The sequence below is a fragment of the Marmota marmota genome, unplaced genomic scaffold, assembly GCF_001458135.2.
Source record: "Marmota marmota marmota unplaced genomic scaffold, marMar, whole genome shotgun sequence".
Classification (NCBI taxonomy): Eukaryota; Metazoa; Chordata; class Mammalia; order Rodentia; family Sciuridae; genus Marmota; species Marmota marmota.
In genome coordinates, this window is record NW_025999942.1 from 4308912 (window position 1) to 4323798 (window position 14887).

Sequence of the window (14887 nt, forward strand, 5' to 3'; positions counted from 1 at the left end):
ACCACCCCTAAAATTCCTATGTTGAAATCCTAACCTCCAAAGAGACAGTATTCAGAGGTGGAACCCTTTGGGAGGTGATTAGGTCAGGAAGGCTACACTTCATGGATGTGGGAATAGTGCCCTTAGTAAAGAGATCTTGCCCCTTCCACCATGTTAAGTTACAGTGAGTCTGCCTATAAAGGAAGTGAGCCCTCACCAGATATCAAATTTGCTAGCATCTTGACCTTGGACTTCTCAGCTTCAGAACCATGAGAAATAAATGTCTGTGGTGTATAAGCCACCCAGTTTAAAGTTATTTTGTTATTTTGGCCTGATGGTCTAACCTCACCTTCAAGGTATCTACTTTTTTCTTTTCCCTACCACAGGCCCATAACATTTACTCCCTCCAAAGGGGCTGAATTACATAACAACAGATGCTGTAAAGCTGGCTCTGTTCACAGGCCTTGTTATCAGTGGTTGTGTCCTGACTTTAAATAGAACTCAGATGTGACATTCTGAAAAAGAGGCCACATAGTTCAATATGACATGTGGCTCAGCTATATTAATTTTAATGGAAACTAGAACTCTCTGATAATCTCCAGAAACTATTTCCAAATGCCAAACTTCATTTTTCCCTTTATCAGAAAGCTCCTCAGCTACGATGCAAAATTTTGAACACCTTTTCACTTCCTATTTCCAAAGATTTTCAAAATGAACTTGAGCAACTGACATGGAAGAGTCAGTTCACTGTATCAATACAAAGTATAAATTTTTAATCTATAAATTATTTCATTATTCATTTATACATATACATATATAAACTTTCTGTCACATTTTATAAATAAATATCCATCACACTATCAAACTCTTATGATTACTAAGTTTTTAAATAAGTATTAAGATATCACATTCTCCTTACAAATTAGTGATCTTTGTTTTATTCCCTATATGTTATTAATTCATTTGCCTATTTTTTCTCGTAAGCACAGATTCTGCTCATTAAACATTTAAATGCTTACTAAAGACAGTATTGTGCTAGGTTCAGTCATACAGCAACCAGATAGGACAGTTGCCCAGGACAAACACCATCTCTGATTCCAAACACAGCACCCAGCATTCAGAAAAGTACCTGGCATTCAGGTACTTCTGATTCAAAATGTGTCTTCTTTATAAAAATAAATTTCAAAAAAAATTATCTTTCATTACAATGAAATGCCAGAAATTTTTGCTTTTACCAGCAACATCTTCCCTCTACCATTTTTTTCTGTTGCCAGACAAGTCAAACCTTAATAATCTCTCCTAATTATCAAGTGTGATAGAGACAGTACACTATCAGATACATTAATTTGAACCAGTTTTCTTAAGAAAATGTCTTACTAAGGTTTTAAATTAATGACTTCTATCTAAAATTCATATGTGAAAATAAAACCAAACTGAATAACGACCACACTTCCATGGGTAACATAATCAGCACGTGCAATATAGAATTTAAAAGTTTAAAAGCATTCAATATAAATATTTAGGATCACTTTAGTATGTTCAAAGGTTAGGAAGAAAATAAATATTTCATTTCTAGAATTCCTGTGGCAGTATTTTTGAATAATGCTAAACTACCCACAACATATATGAAAAGTTAATATATGCTAAAATGGGAATATGTGTGAGACAGCAACAAGTCAATAACAATGTAATTATGATCATCATTTTACTACATTGGAACTTTCTTATTTAGCCTCTTTGTTATACTGTAAGCATCCTAAAGTGCATAGAGAAGCTTAAGTGGTCTGACTCCTCTTAATTCTGAGCAACTTTAATAGTTAGAGCACTAATGTATTTCACTGAGTAGCAGGAAATTTCCCATTATGACATCCAAACAAAGAGCATTTAGCCACAAGACCTCACACCCTTCACGACATTAACTCAAAATGGATCACAGACACATGTAAAATGCAAAACAATAGAAATCCTAGAAGAGAACATAAGAAAATCTAGATGACCTTAGATTTGATGATGACTTTTTCAGTATGACATCAAAAGGATAAACTACATGAGAAAGCATTGATAAGCAAGATTACATTAAATTTTAAAATGTCTGCTCTGCAAAAGACAAGAAACAGACTGAGGGAGAAAATATTTTCAAGATATTCCTAATAACACAAGGAACCCTTAAGACTCAACAGTAAGAATAGATTAGGCAGAGATATAGCACAACAAAAGTTAGGTAAAAAAATGCAAAAGTCATGTCTGCTAAAACCAAGAATAAGAAAACAATGTCAGAATCAGTATATTATTTGAAATAATTGCTAGCACAATTAATAAGGAATTTAAAAAACAAATTTGGGAAAAGAGAAAGTAACAAAATCATGTTCACATTACAATTATACACCTGAAAAATCCAAGAAAATCCAACTAAAAAGCTAATGCAAATAATTAAGAGAATGCAGAGAATTATCTTGTATATGAAATTAACATAGAAATCAATAGTTTATACATATACATACACATAAAATTTGTTAGGAGGTATAATGGAAAAAATGCCACCATTTGCAATATCACAATTAAGATTTTTTTAAAAAGACTCAACATGAAGAAATCAACCTGATTTTAAAATAGGCCAAAGACCTTAACAGACAGACACCTCACAAAACAAAATATACAGATGGCAAATAAGCTTACATCAGGAAATGGAAATTACAACAATACCTATTCTTGCCTTTTTAGGCAAAACTTCACAAAACTGACAACACCTAACACCAACAGGGAGGTTGAACAACAAGCCAGTGATGCATCACTTTGGAAGAAACTGTTACCACATGAGCCAGCAGTCATGCTCCTACGTATTTACCAAAGGAGTTGAAAATGTACATCCACACCAAAACTTGCATGTGGATGTTTAGAAAACTTTCATAATTGCCAAAACTTAGAAGCAATCAAGATGTCCTATCAGTATTAACCTCTGATACATACCTATTTGGAAAGGAATCTGGCAACAAGAATCAACTTACCTTTTCCCCTGCAGGCAGCTATCCCATGGCATACTCATACCTTTAACAAGTGTTTCCTCCACCTGTCAGCTCCTTACTATAATTTTCCACATTGCTGTTACATATAGAAAATGGAATTTTTGCCACTAAAAAGAAAGAAGCCAGTCCAAAAAAGAGAACAATTGCAAATATATGACATTCTGGAAGAGATTAAACTATAAAGATGCTAAGGGAAAAGATGAATAGGTAGAGCATAGAGGATTTGGGGGGCAATGAAACTATCCTGTATGATACTATAATGATGAATAGATGTCAAAATACATTTGTTCAAACCCACAGAATGGACAACATCGAGATATAAACTATAGATTGTGATGATGATAATGTGTCAGTGCAGGTTCATCAACTATGACAAGTGTACCACTCCTGGGAAGATGCTGATAATAGGGAAAGCTACATATGTATAAGGCAGGAGGTATATGGGCTGTCTACACCTTCCTCTCTATTTTGCTCTGAACCCTAAATTACTCAAAAGGATAAGTGTTTAAAACAAAAACAAAAAATGTAACTCACACTGGGAGCTACGGTTCCTGTCGTAGAGTTCTGCAATAACCATCAAATAATGTGACTCAACTCCTCTCTATCCCTTTATGTGAAAATGATATGTCCTTCTTAGTTGTACTTAGGTTCTAATTGTTGCTTTGATGTATATGTGTATGTATATACTTTTCCATCCTCCTTTTAATTTCTTCTATTCTACTTCCCAAAAATGAAATCATCAGTATTAACCTCTGATACATACCTATTTGGAAAGGAATCTGGCAACAAGAATCAATTTACCTTTTCCCCTGCAGGCAGCTATCTCATGGCATACTCACACCTTTAACAAGTGTTTCCTCCACCTGTCAGCTTCTTACTATAATTTTCCATATTGCTGCAAGCTTTATAATCACTGGTTTTAAGGGATAAAAACTTTTTTTCACCAAATTACTTATCACGTTTCAAGTCTTTAAGTTGTTCCTAGTATTTTTAATTATGCTTAGGCTTTCCTTTTTAACTTTTTTTTCTTAGATGTAGATGGACACAATATCTTTGTTTTTTTAATATTTACTTTTTAGTTATAGGTGGGCACAATATCTTTATTTTATTATTTTATTTTATGTGGTGCTGAGGATTGAACCCATTGCCTCACGCATGCTAGGCAAGCGCTCTATCACTGAGTTGTGGCCTGAGCCCTCTTTGTTTTATTTATTTTTTATGTGGTGCTGAGGATCAAACCCAGTGAATCATGCATACAAGACAAGCATTCAATCACTGAACTACAACTACAACTCATGCATAGGCTTTCTAACTATCTTTTCATTCACTTTAATCTATTTCTTAGGACAGATCCCTAAAAGAAGAATTACCAAGGAATGTCTTGTAATTTTTATGATAAAAGTATTTATTTATTATGGTAATGAATAAAGTATCACATTTTTACCTTAAAGGTATTGTCAAATTATTTTTCAGAGAGTTGTACCAGTTTATATCTGACTGGTCATTTTGAGACTATATATCATGCTGTCAAAATATGACCATCTCTTCTCTTCCCCCTTAAATGCTGGTGACCTAATGTAGGGCCTTGTGCATGCAAACCTAAGCACATGCTCTACTGCTGAACTATGCCCTTAGATCCATGATTTTTGTTTAATAGATGTTATATTATTTACTAGTTTCAACAAAAACATTGTATCTAGTTGTAGTATGACTGTTTACTAATGAAGATAAACATTTTATATTTATTATTACATATTATAATAGCATATTATATATTTTTTATTTATTCAATAATATTTCCTCCTTTTCAAGTATTTGGTTATATTCTTTGCTCATTTGTCTACTGAGGCTTAAAAAATGTACATCTTAACACTTTAATGGAGCCCTACATAATTTGAGTCACTTTTACTTATAATATTTCATTTGTAAGAACATTATTTTTCCTTTTTCTTTTTTCTATCTTTTCAATGCTTAGAACTTTACCTCCAAAGATCTTTTTTTTAATTCTTAGGTTGCTTTTCCAGCTTTAGTTACCTTAATCTAGACCATATTTCAATATTCGATGCATTTTTAAATTAATTCTTAGCCAACTATTTACCCCAATACCATAATTAACCTATGCATTTCTTCTCCACTTTCTCTTATCTCCCATATCATAAATTCTTATATATAAGAATTTATAATTCTCTTCCTGACTTTGTTATATTAACATGCACATATTTAAATCACTGAATACTTTATTACTGCACTGTAGTTACACATAATAGTTAGGTTTATTTTGATATATTCATAAATACATATACCATATTGTTCCATATTTCAATCCCCAGTACTTTCTCTTTTCCTCCTCTCCTTCTTCCCCCTGATCTCCTTTGTCTACTTTATTGGTCTTCCTTCCATTTATTTATTTTTCAATTCATACTTCTTAAGTACTATACTTTGTCATGTGTTCTATTATTAGGACAGGCAAATTCCACAGAAATTTTTATCTTTAGAATTTTTCCTGTTCTACATATAAACCCATTCTTCCATGTAAACCTTGAAACGACTCCTAGAGTCAAAAAAATTTGGATAGATTTTATAATGAGGATTAGATTAAAATTATAAATTAATTTTAATTTATATGTTAACTTATACATTTTTTTAAGTTTACCATTCTTATCCATGAGCTGTTATCTACTTTTCTGATTGATAATGGCTGGTGTTATGGTTTGGATGTGTGGTATACCCCAAACATCATGTGTGAGACAATGCAAGAAGGTTTAGAGGAGAAATGATTAGGTTATGAGAGTCTTAACACCATTAGTGAATTAATCCCCTGATGGGATTAACTGAGTGGTAATTGAAGGTGAATAGGGGTGGCTGGAAGAGATGGGTCCTTGGGGGTGTGGCTTTGGGGTATATATTTTTGTATCTGATGAGTGGAGTCACCTACTTTCTGATTATCATAAGAGCTGCTTCCCTCAGCTACTCTCTTCCACCATGATGTTCTGCCTTACCTTGAGCCCTAAGGAATGAAGCTGGCCTTCTATGGACTGAGACCTCTGAAACTATGAGCCCCCAAATAAACCTTTCCTTCTCTAAAATTGTTCTTATCAGATCTTTTAGTTACAGCAGCAAAAAAGCTGACTAAAATAGCTAGTATATAAAAATTCTTAAGTTTAAGTCTCTTATATAAGGCAATAATTCTAGTTCCAATCTATGTGATAGCATTACATATTTATCTTTCTTACAGTATTTATTCCCTTTATTTAATTCACTTCTAATTCTCATACCGGAATTTCCACATTTCTACAATTTCATAACTAACGTAAAGTTTTCCACATATTCACTTGAAAACCTCCATTATATCAAAAACATATTTCAGGGCTGAGGACATCCCTAGCACTTTCCTAGGATGTGCAAGGCTAGGTTCAGTCCCTAATACTATAAAACACGTGTGTACACACACACACATATTTTAATAATAAATTCTTGCTAAGAAACTTTAATATAAATTGTTTGGATCACAGACAGCAAATACATTACTCCCTTCATTTTTAGTAGCTGTCGTTCTCATTTACTTCCCAGGGGCACTATGACTAAAACATGGTATGCTCTACTCTTAGTAACTTTTATTTAGGGTAAGAAAACACTATCAACAATACACCCAAGCTCAGGAAGCACAGGATTGAGCTTTCTACCTTCTAGTTTGAACAGTTATCCTCCTCTAGAAATCTAAAACCAGAAACAGCTCTAAAAATACACACCCTGCCATTATACAAAGTCTCTGGGCCTCCCGTGGAGCTAAGTACAGAAGCCCTAACAGTCCACTCGTGTCCCTGGCATCCCTGGCACCCCATGCATAGAAGTCTCCAGCTCTAAGAAAAAGGATAGAGTTCTCTCTGCATGAATGACAAGTGACAGACTTGTCTTTGTTGCCAAATGCCTTTAAAAAGTCACCTGAGTGCCCCACAGTAAATAGCAGTAATGGTAAATAATTTTCTTTCTCTATTAAATTTATCTTTGATCAAATATTATGGTACTTTAAAAACAGTGTGATAGTCACAAGGCAGATATAAATAGAACAGGACTTCTCGCACCAATAGGTGAACATCTTGCTCCACTCTTTCCAAGTGGCAAGCAAAGTTTCAAAAGACCTGGTGACAGCGTGAGAAGCTGCTGAATAATGTGAGCCACATGTTCCAAAAGGTTCAAGCTTCTAGTGCATGGTCAAAGGAAACAGGGCAAAAACTTGGGACCATTCCAGGAAGGGGAAGTACAGATTGACTAACCAGTAACACACCCAATCAGACTATCTTCAGACAAATCTTACTTCACTGAGGAATAACAAATGTTTTCACCCAGTATTTCCAAGACTGCCATCATGATTAATTGGGAAATCACTAGTTGATATCGAAAGCTGGATAGGCTTCACCCAAATATGTTTAGAGAAGAGAAATACTTCTGCCAGAAACCAGAGCAAAACGGGGTTGTAAACATTTATGCAGTGGCAAATCTTTTATACTTTTTAAAATATATAATAAAGGCAGTCCTAATTAACATTAAGAAATACTGGAGAGAATAGACAGATTAATGAATATAATAATTAAACTCATAGAAAATTATAACAAAGAGCTGAAATCATCTAATAAATTCTTGTTGATCCTTTTATTAATTAGGGGAAAAAAATCTGGTTAGTACCCACCTCATGAGAGAGCAGGTATCCGAGGTAAAGTGTAAAATATTAGACTATATTGGATTTTTTCCAGGGAATATTCCTTAGCCATCAACTCACTAGATTCCACAGCCAAACAAACTAAATGAAACTAAAGTGATTAATATGAACGTACTAACTTCAATAGCCGATCACAATGCACACAACTGCCCTCACTATTCAGATGTACATCTCATCTGAAACCTCAGCACAGAGTTTATACCCAATTTAGACTCTGAAATGTCAGTCCACTGCCAGTTGGATGAAAGCTATAATAAGCTTCTCCAACTCTTTTGACTTTGATATTTCAGAACACCAGTTTAAATATGAAAAAAGCACTACTGAAGGATAAAAAGCTATTGAAATTACTAAATGAAACATTAAGAAACCTCATTAATAGGGATAATGAACAAGGAAGCCTAAACAGGCAACAAACAGATCCTACATTTCACAAGAAATATAGTTCTGGCAGTAAGCCAAATAGAAGTCAGGCTTTTGTCAGAAAATAAATCAAGATTTTAAAAACATTCTAATTATATTTCAGCCAAAAAATGAGATATCTAACAGGGGGAGAAAAAAACCTTCAAGTCAGCTTACTATATTCACAATGAATTTAAAAGTCAGGCCTACAATACCAGGCCTCTCTGAGCAGCTGGCTGTTTTCTGTCACTATTGTATGAAGGTAATGTGGCCACACAGCAGTCCCTGATCACCATTTCAGAGACCCATCTAAACTTTCTTCATTTATAGATTCATAAAGAATACAGTTACCCAAGGCTGGGATTGTGGCTCAGCAGTAGAGTGTTCGCCTAGCACATGCGAGGCCATGGGTTTGATCCTCAGCATCACGTAAAAATAAATAAGTAAAAGATATTGTGTCCAACTACAACTAAAAAATAAATATATTAAAAAAAAAAGAATACAGTTACCTGGACCTTGCTTTTTTTCAATACTACACTTATACTGACCTGGGCTATGAACAATGTGATTGACAATTTAAAGGAAGAATTTATTATATACCACTTTGATGTTCCACAGTAAACTACACAATTACTGATTGCCATGGCCTAGTATTTACTTAACTAACTATGGGAAAATATTTAAACAATTATCAGTACTAAACAGACTGATACATTTATATGGTAATACCTCAAACCCCAAACTGTTATTATTCCAATTTGGAAACAATCTAAGAATGATCTTTTAGAATTTTCTTAATTAAGGTGACTCATTAAAAACAACAATATAGGGCTGGGATTGTGGCTCAGCAGTAGAGCGGGACCGGGTTCGATCCTCAGCACCACATAAAAATAAAGGCATTGTGTTGTGTCCATCTACACCTAAAAAATAAATATTAAAAAAAAAAAAATATCTCTAACCATGCATCCAAATGTTTGCTGTCACCATTAGCTAAGATAGAAATTATATGTTTATTCTAACTTGTACTGCCTTGGTCAAAGCAGTTTTTTATCAACTTTAAACATCCTCATTCTTTCAGATGGGGTAGAATTTCTGGAAATCTTTTCAACTCATTTAGAACCCAGGCTGGTGCATAAATTTTAAGTAAAAAATGCTTAAAGATCTATTTATGGAGGCAGTGCCCAAAAAGTAGAATCCCTGAAATATTCTGAGCAATGGTTTATTACTGGAAGCATATAACCCACAAAATGGTTTCTTTGCAAAGATCATCTGTTTGGGCTATTGTTAGAGTCTGTAAACAAGTCAGGATGGCGCCTGGCATTTTGCCAGAGAAATGTTAGGGTCTGTAAACAAGTCTGGATGGTGCCTGGCAAAATGCCAGAGAGAGTGGTTTGTGAAGTAACTCCAGTGAGGCATTAAGTGTGGAGATTTCTCATTGGTTGACTGATGTATCTAGTTTATGCTAATTTAAATAAGCTGTGTAAAATGTATAAATACCGCTCCTGTCCTACAATAAACGGCTCCTACTTCTGCTGTATCAACGTACACAAGTTGTTCGTCACCCCCCGGTTATTTTGCTGCAGCCGGACTGCGGCAGGCTATATGCTCTTGTCAATCTCAGAAGAATCCTGCACCTTACAGGCATACCTCCTCCAAATACCCACCAGCTATCCAGAGTTATAGCACTTAAAATTGGTGAAGTATTTTTACTGCAAACTTCTAAATAATCCATACTTAGAGTTAAGGTAGTTTGCAGGTCACATGCCTCTTTCTAGGAGATTTTCCCATCTCCATCTGCTGAACACATGAGAACCCATTTAAATCATGCAGTTTTCAAATCAAGATAATTTCCCCTTGGTGACCAACTGGGGCGACCATGTGGCCTACATAAGTAAGTCTGAACACTATTCAATAAGGATTCTGAATGTGACATTGGAAAAGAACTAGAAATATTCTTTAAACTTTATTCATGGCCCTTCTTCAATGCCTGTCCCTCATTAGATGAAATCACATATCATCTATATATGCACATTATATATTTCTATAGGTCACAAATGGTTAAATATCAGCAACTTCATATGGAACAATTAATGATACTCTAAAACAATGGAGTTTGAACACCTGTCAACAGAGCAGATTTTACATGGCCATCTTTCTAACAATAACTTGCATTTATACAAAACTTGATAATGTACAAAAACCTCAATATATGTGTTATTGAACTCAGACATCCCTGTGATTTAGACAAGTCCGATATCCTGATCTTTAGAGAGGAAAAAATAAGACTCAAATGTTAAGTCACTTGTTCAAATGTACACAGAAGTCACTAGTTCAAATGTACAAAAGTAATGGAGCAAGGAATCTGACCCTTTGAATCTTTACTGTAAGCAACATCCTTCAAAAGGAGATTCAAAATGATCTAAGTGCCAGTACATACACTCCCAGTGCTTACTTGTGGACTGATTCCATAACTGTGTGATAAGCGTCTAAGTTGGAATTATCAAGTGCTTTTAAAAATGTGGGTGGGTACTCAAGTACATTCTTATAATTTATTTGCTCACTTCTGCAGCCTGTACCTTCCTCCAACATTTCATCCTTTCACCTCACAGGCCTGCTTTTCCCTTACCGCCAAAGGTCAAATACTTGGCTAAAAGAACTATGCATCCACTGGGGAACCAAAACTAAATATCAATCATGGCACCAGCCTATTTTACTTATGGTAACCACAGCCTGGGATGTGGTTCTCAATAACATTTATTAATTGAGAATGTCCATGACTTAAATTGATTGGGGAAATATAATAGCTCCACTTAAAACTTGAAAGAAAAATTTACTGCTCTAATCATCATAACTTATTGATGAAGAAAAGAAGTTTTATGTTAACTTCAAAACCAGGCAGTTCTGCATGTTAAACTACTCATGGTAAGTGATAGGCAGTGAAATGTAATAAGTCTTCCTCCTCAACCACCCATGCCTACAAGCAATAATAGAATCTTTCTTGTTTACTAATTGAAAATAATATACATTTCAGAAACACTATCTGTAGATACAGAGACTGATATGATAACCCCTTCCTACTGTCTCCTATTATGGGGGTGTCAATTTGCAGGGATCAAATCTCACCTGTGACCAAGAACACATATCTGTGATGATGGGGACTATGAGAAGAGGAACATCTCATAACACCAATGCACACCCACACACCCCCTATACGCACGTACCTGCATGTGCACACACCCACATACATGACCAGCACACACATATTTGCTTTTGAATTATTTTTTAAATGCTTTAAATACTTACTCACACAACAGAACACCATTTTCTAGAGAGGCCCGAAAATCCCGTGTTTCAAAATTCTTCTCTGTTACTGCCTGAAAGACAGAATTGGGTGTTAATTGTCTGTTAAACAAGGATAACACACTAGTCAAAAATCAGTATTAGATTAATTAACATGAATCTAATGTTTTATTTAAAGGACATGCTTATATCACCAAAATCTGTTTACTGTGGGAAATTACATCCATTTAAGTATGAACAAGTATACACAGAAAAAAACACAATAAGTACTCTCTGCAATTATTTTATTGGACTTATCATCTAAGTCTGGCTGACTACATAAGTTAAAAGCTAAACTAAATTTTAAACATTTTCTATTTAAAGTTAAAAACCCTATGGATGATCTAAAAGTACATAAAAATTAAGATCTAAACTTGAAATATCATCTATATATGCACATTAATTTCAACCCCATCTTTAAATTCAAGTTTCATTACAAAGCTGAGGAGCAGAGGGATGATTCTCCTTAACTCTATTCATGAAGAGGCCCTAATTTGTGTAAAAAGCTCTTATTGAAACATCTTAAAACGACTTTTAAATCCTAGCACAAAAAAAAAGAGAGGTAAGATAAAAAATATTTTTTAAGCAGACCTACCGAACTGTTATATATAACAGCCCCTTGCAATTACCAACACCAATGTGTCTACTGAAACTCTAGAAATAATAACTAAATTTGGTCTCTAGAGGTGGAGTCTTTGGGACAGGAAAGGGGATTTGCTATGGAAAGTAGCAGTGAAACTCCTGAAGGTTGTAGTGGGGGAAAGCCACTCCAACAAGCTCCTGGGCCTCACTGCCTAGTCACGGGGAGAGCAGAGAGCCAAGCAAGCCTAGACACCTATCCACCACTTAAGAGCAGATGTCAAAGTCTTCTTTCCATCACAGTAAAGCCCCTCAGAGTCACTGAAATAATTTGGCAAATTACATCCTCAAATCAACATAGATCAGAAGCAGTGATTTACTACAAAGGCAGTGTCTTTCAGACACACAGGCGAACAGTGAAGAGCAACAGACAATGGTAATGGATGGGCCAGTTCAGAGGGAAGTCTAAGTTTATTTAGCTGAGCTGCATTCCTTAAGGTCACAACCTGACATCTCCCACTGCCTGGGTGAGGCCAGGTCAGGCTCTGGAAACCTGTGTACCAGTGTCTGAATCCGGGCTCTGACACTTCCTCCCAGTAGCTCTGCACAAGTTGCTTAACCATTTAGTTTTCTCTCTGCAAAATGGAGACTAATTATATCTATCTAGTAGGGTTAGGCCAAGAACTAAATGAGATAATATACATTAAATAGTAGTTGCCTGACTCAGGGGAAGCATTCACAAAGTTCACTATTATTTTTTTTTAATTTTTATTGTTGGTTGTTCAAAACATTACATAGTTCTTGACATATCATATTTCACACTTTCATTCAAGTGGGTTATGAACTCCCATTTTTACCCCGTATACCGATTGCAGAATCACTTCGGTTACATATCCACTGATTTACATATTGCCATACTAGTGTCTGTTGTATTCTGCTGCCTTTCCTATCCTCTACTATCCCCCCTCCCCTCCCCTCCCCTCCCCTCTAAGTTCACTATTATTATCAGCCATGACTACTCATCTGCAGAAAAAAAGATAAATGCTACATTTTTGCAAACCAATGTGTTTTGCCAGGGGGAAAAAAATCCTTTACTTAAAAGAAGAAACTGAGTTACCAAAATATAAAAATCTACTAAATTAGCTTCTGTATCCTGAAAATATTTTGAAAATTATAAACATCTATAAAGAACCCTTAAAATATAGTGAAGGCAATTTGTTTGTTTTTAAATCATATTTTTTTAAAAAGTCCCAGCTAATAAGGAGACTAAGGCAGGATAATCATTTGAGCCCAGGAGTTGAAGGACAGCCAAGGCAACAAAGTGAGACTACTCCCCCAGGCCCTTCCCCTCATCAAAAAGAAAGAAAGACAAAAGAAAAATAAAATATAAACTCATTCTCATATTAAGAACAATTTAGTATTCTGAAAGAATACTCCAGAATTTTGAAAGAATATTTGTTTGCCTAGTAGTTCTAATCTAACAACTGCTCACTTGGTCTTTTCAATAAATTTTAAGCTTACTCATTAGCAAGTTATTTAAGGTGTGATACATTTTACGTAATGAGGTTGTGATTCATAGGAATTAAATAGAGACCACATGTTTTCCACTTAAGTTATCAAAAGGCAACACAAACAGAAGTGATCACCATGTAGTCAAACAACCACACCTTTACTTTTGTACAATTTTTTTCTCTTGCTTGCCCCTTTCCAGATTTTCCTAGTGCAATTAAATAAAATCACTGCCACCTGAAATGATCTGAGTTGATATACATTAGATAAGAACTGGAGATTAGTCCTGGATCCATCTCACACTTATTAACTTGCCACTCATTTCCCCAATTTATAAAAGGAAAAAAGTACTTGCTCTCTCTAATTCAGAATACACAAATGACATGTGAAATATTTTGATTCCTCTAGAATAAAAGGCCACACATTCTGGTCTAAGCTGTGCTTCTTCTACCCATGCATCCTCATGTGCTGCTGAGAAGAAGCTATACGTGATAGAGCTGAGAGTGAGGCTCCCAGGTGAAGTGCATCCTGGGAAGATGCAATTAGACTAATGGAGCATAGTAAGGGTGGAGCAGGCGCCAAGGGCACATTCTGCACAAACAGTACTGCCAAACCTGTCTTGCCACCTGCAGCCTCCAGAGAAGCCCCTGACATGTTTTTAGGAACAGGTTTTATGGAAAAAATATCTATCAGCTAAATATATAAGCACTAAGTGCCAAGTTCACAAATATCTGAAAAGTTAGTTCTTTTGCTATAAACTGTATTAATTTAATAAAGAAATAGGAATTGCCTACACAACCTTTACTGTTTTATTTTCCATCCTCTTACTGCAAAAAATTTGCCATCAATATAAGCAATAAGTTTCCCCCAAAGCGCCATCATTCAGTTATAGTTGTGACCATATAATCCACACGGCTTAAATCCCACACATTCTGAGAACTTCTCATAGACCACTTCACATCAGACTAGTTATCAGCAAAATACCCACTAATGCAAATCAGCAGGCACTGGGCTTTTTAAAACCTTTCCTTTTAAACAAACGTCCATTTAAACACTGTCTAGAATCTTGAAAGTGCTAACATATTTTGGGGCAAATCACAGAACAACAGTTCCTGCTTGAGCTTTTTTTAAAAGGGAATGAAGGGGATGTTTGCTGACAAAAACTACATTATGATCCAGGCAAGGTGACACACACCTGTAATCCCAGCTACTCAGGAGGCTGAGGCAAGAGGATGGCAAATCAAGGCCACTCTCAGCAAGTTAGTGAGACCTTGTCTCAAAATAAAAAATAAAAAGGTCTGGGGATGTAGCTCAGTGGTAAAGCCCCCCCCCCCCCCCCCCC

At 35.3% G+C, this 14887-nt stretch overlaps 1 protein-coding gene across 8 annotated transcripts in view; it reads right to left on the bottom strand.

Moving 5' to 3' along the window:
- Positions 1-14887, bottom strand: part of Lmo7 (LIM domain 7) — a 217411-nt gene that overhangs the window by 124040 nt on the left and 78484 nt on the right. For all 8 annotated transcript variants that reach the window (XM_048801284.1, XM_048801288.1, XM_048801285.1 and 5 more), the window contains exon 3: positions 11422-11492. In XM_048801284.1, the coding sequence (XP_048657241.1) occupies positions 11422-11492 (71 nt within the window). The remainder of the gene's footprint in view (positions 1-11421; positions 11493-14887) is intronic.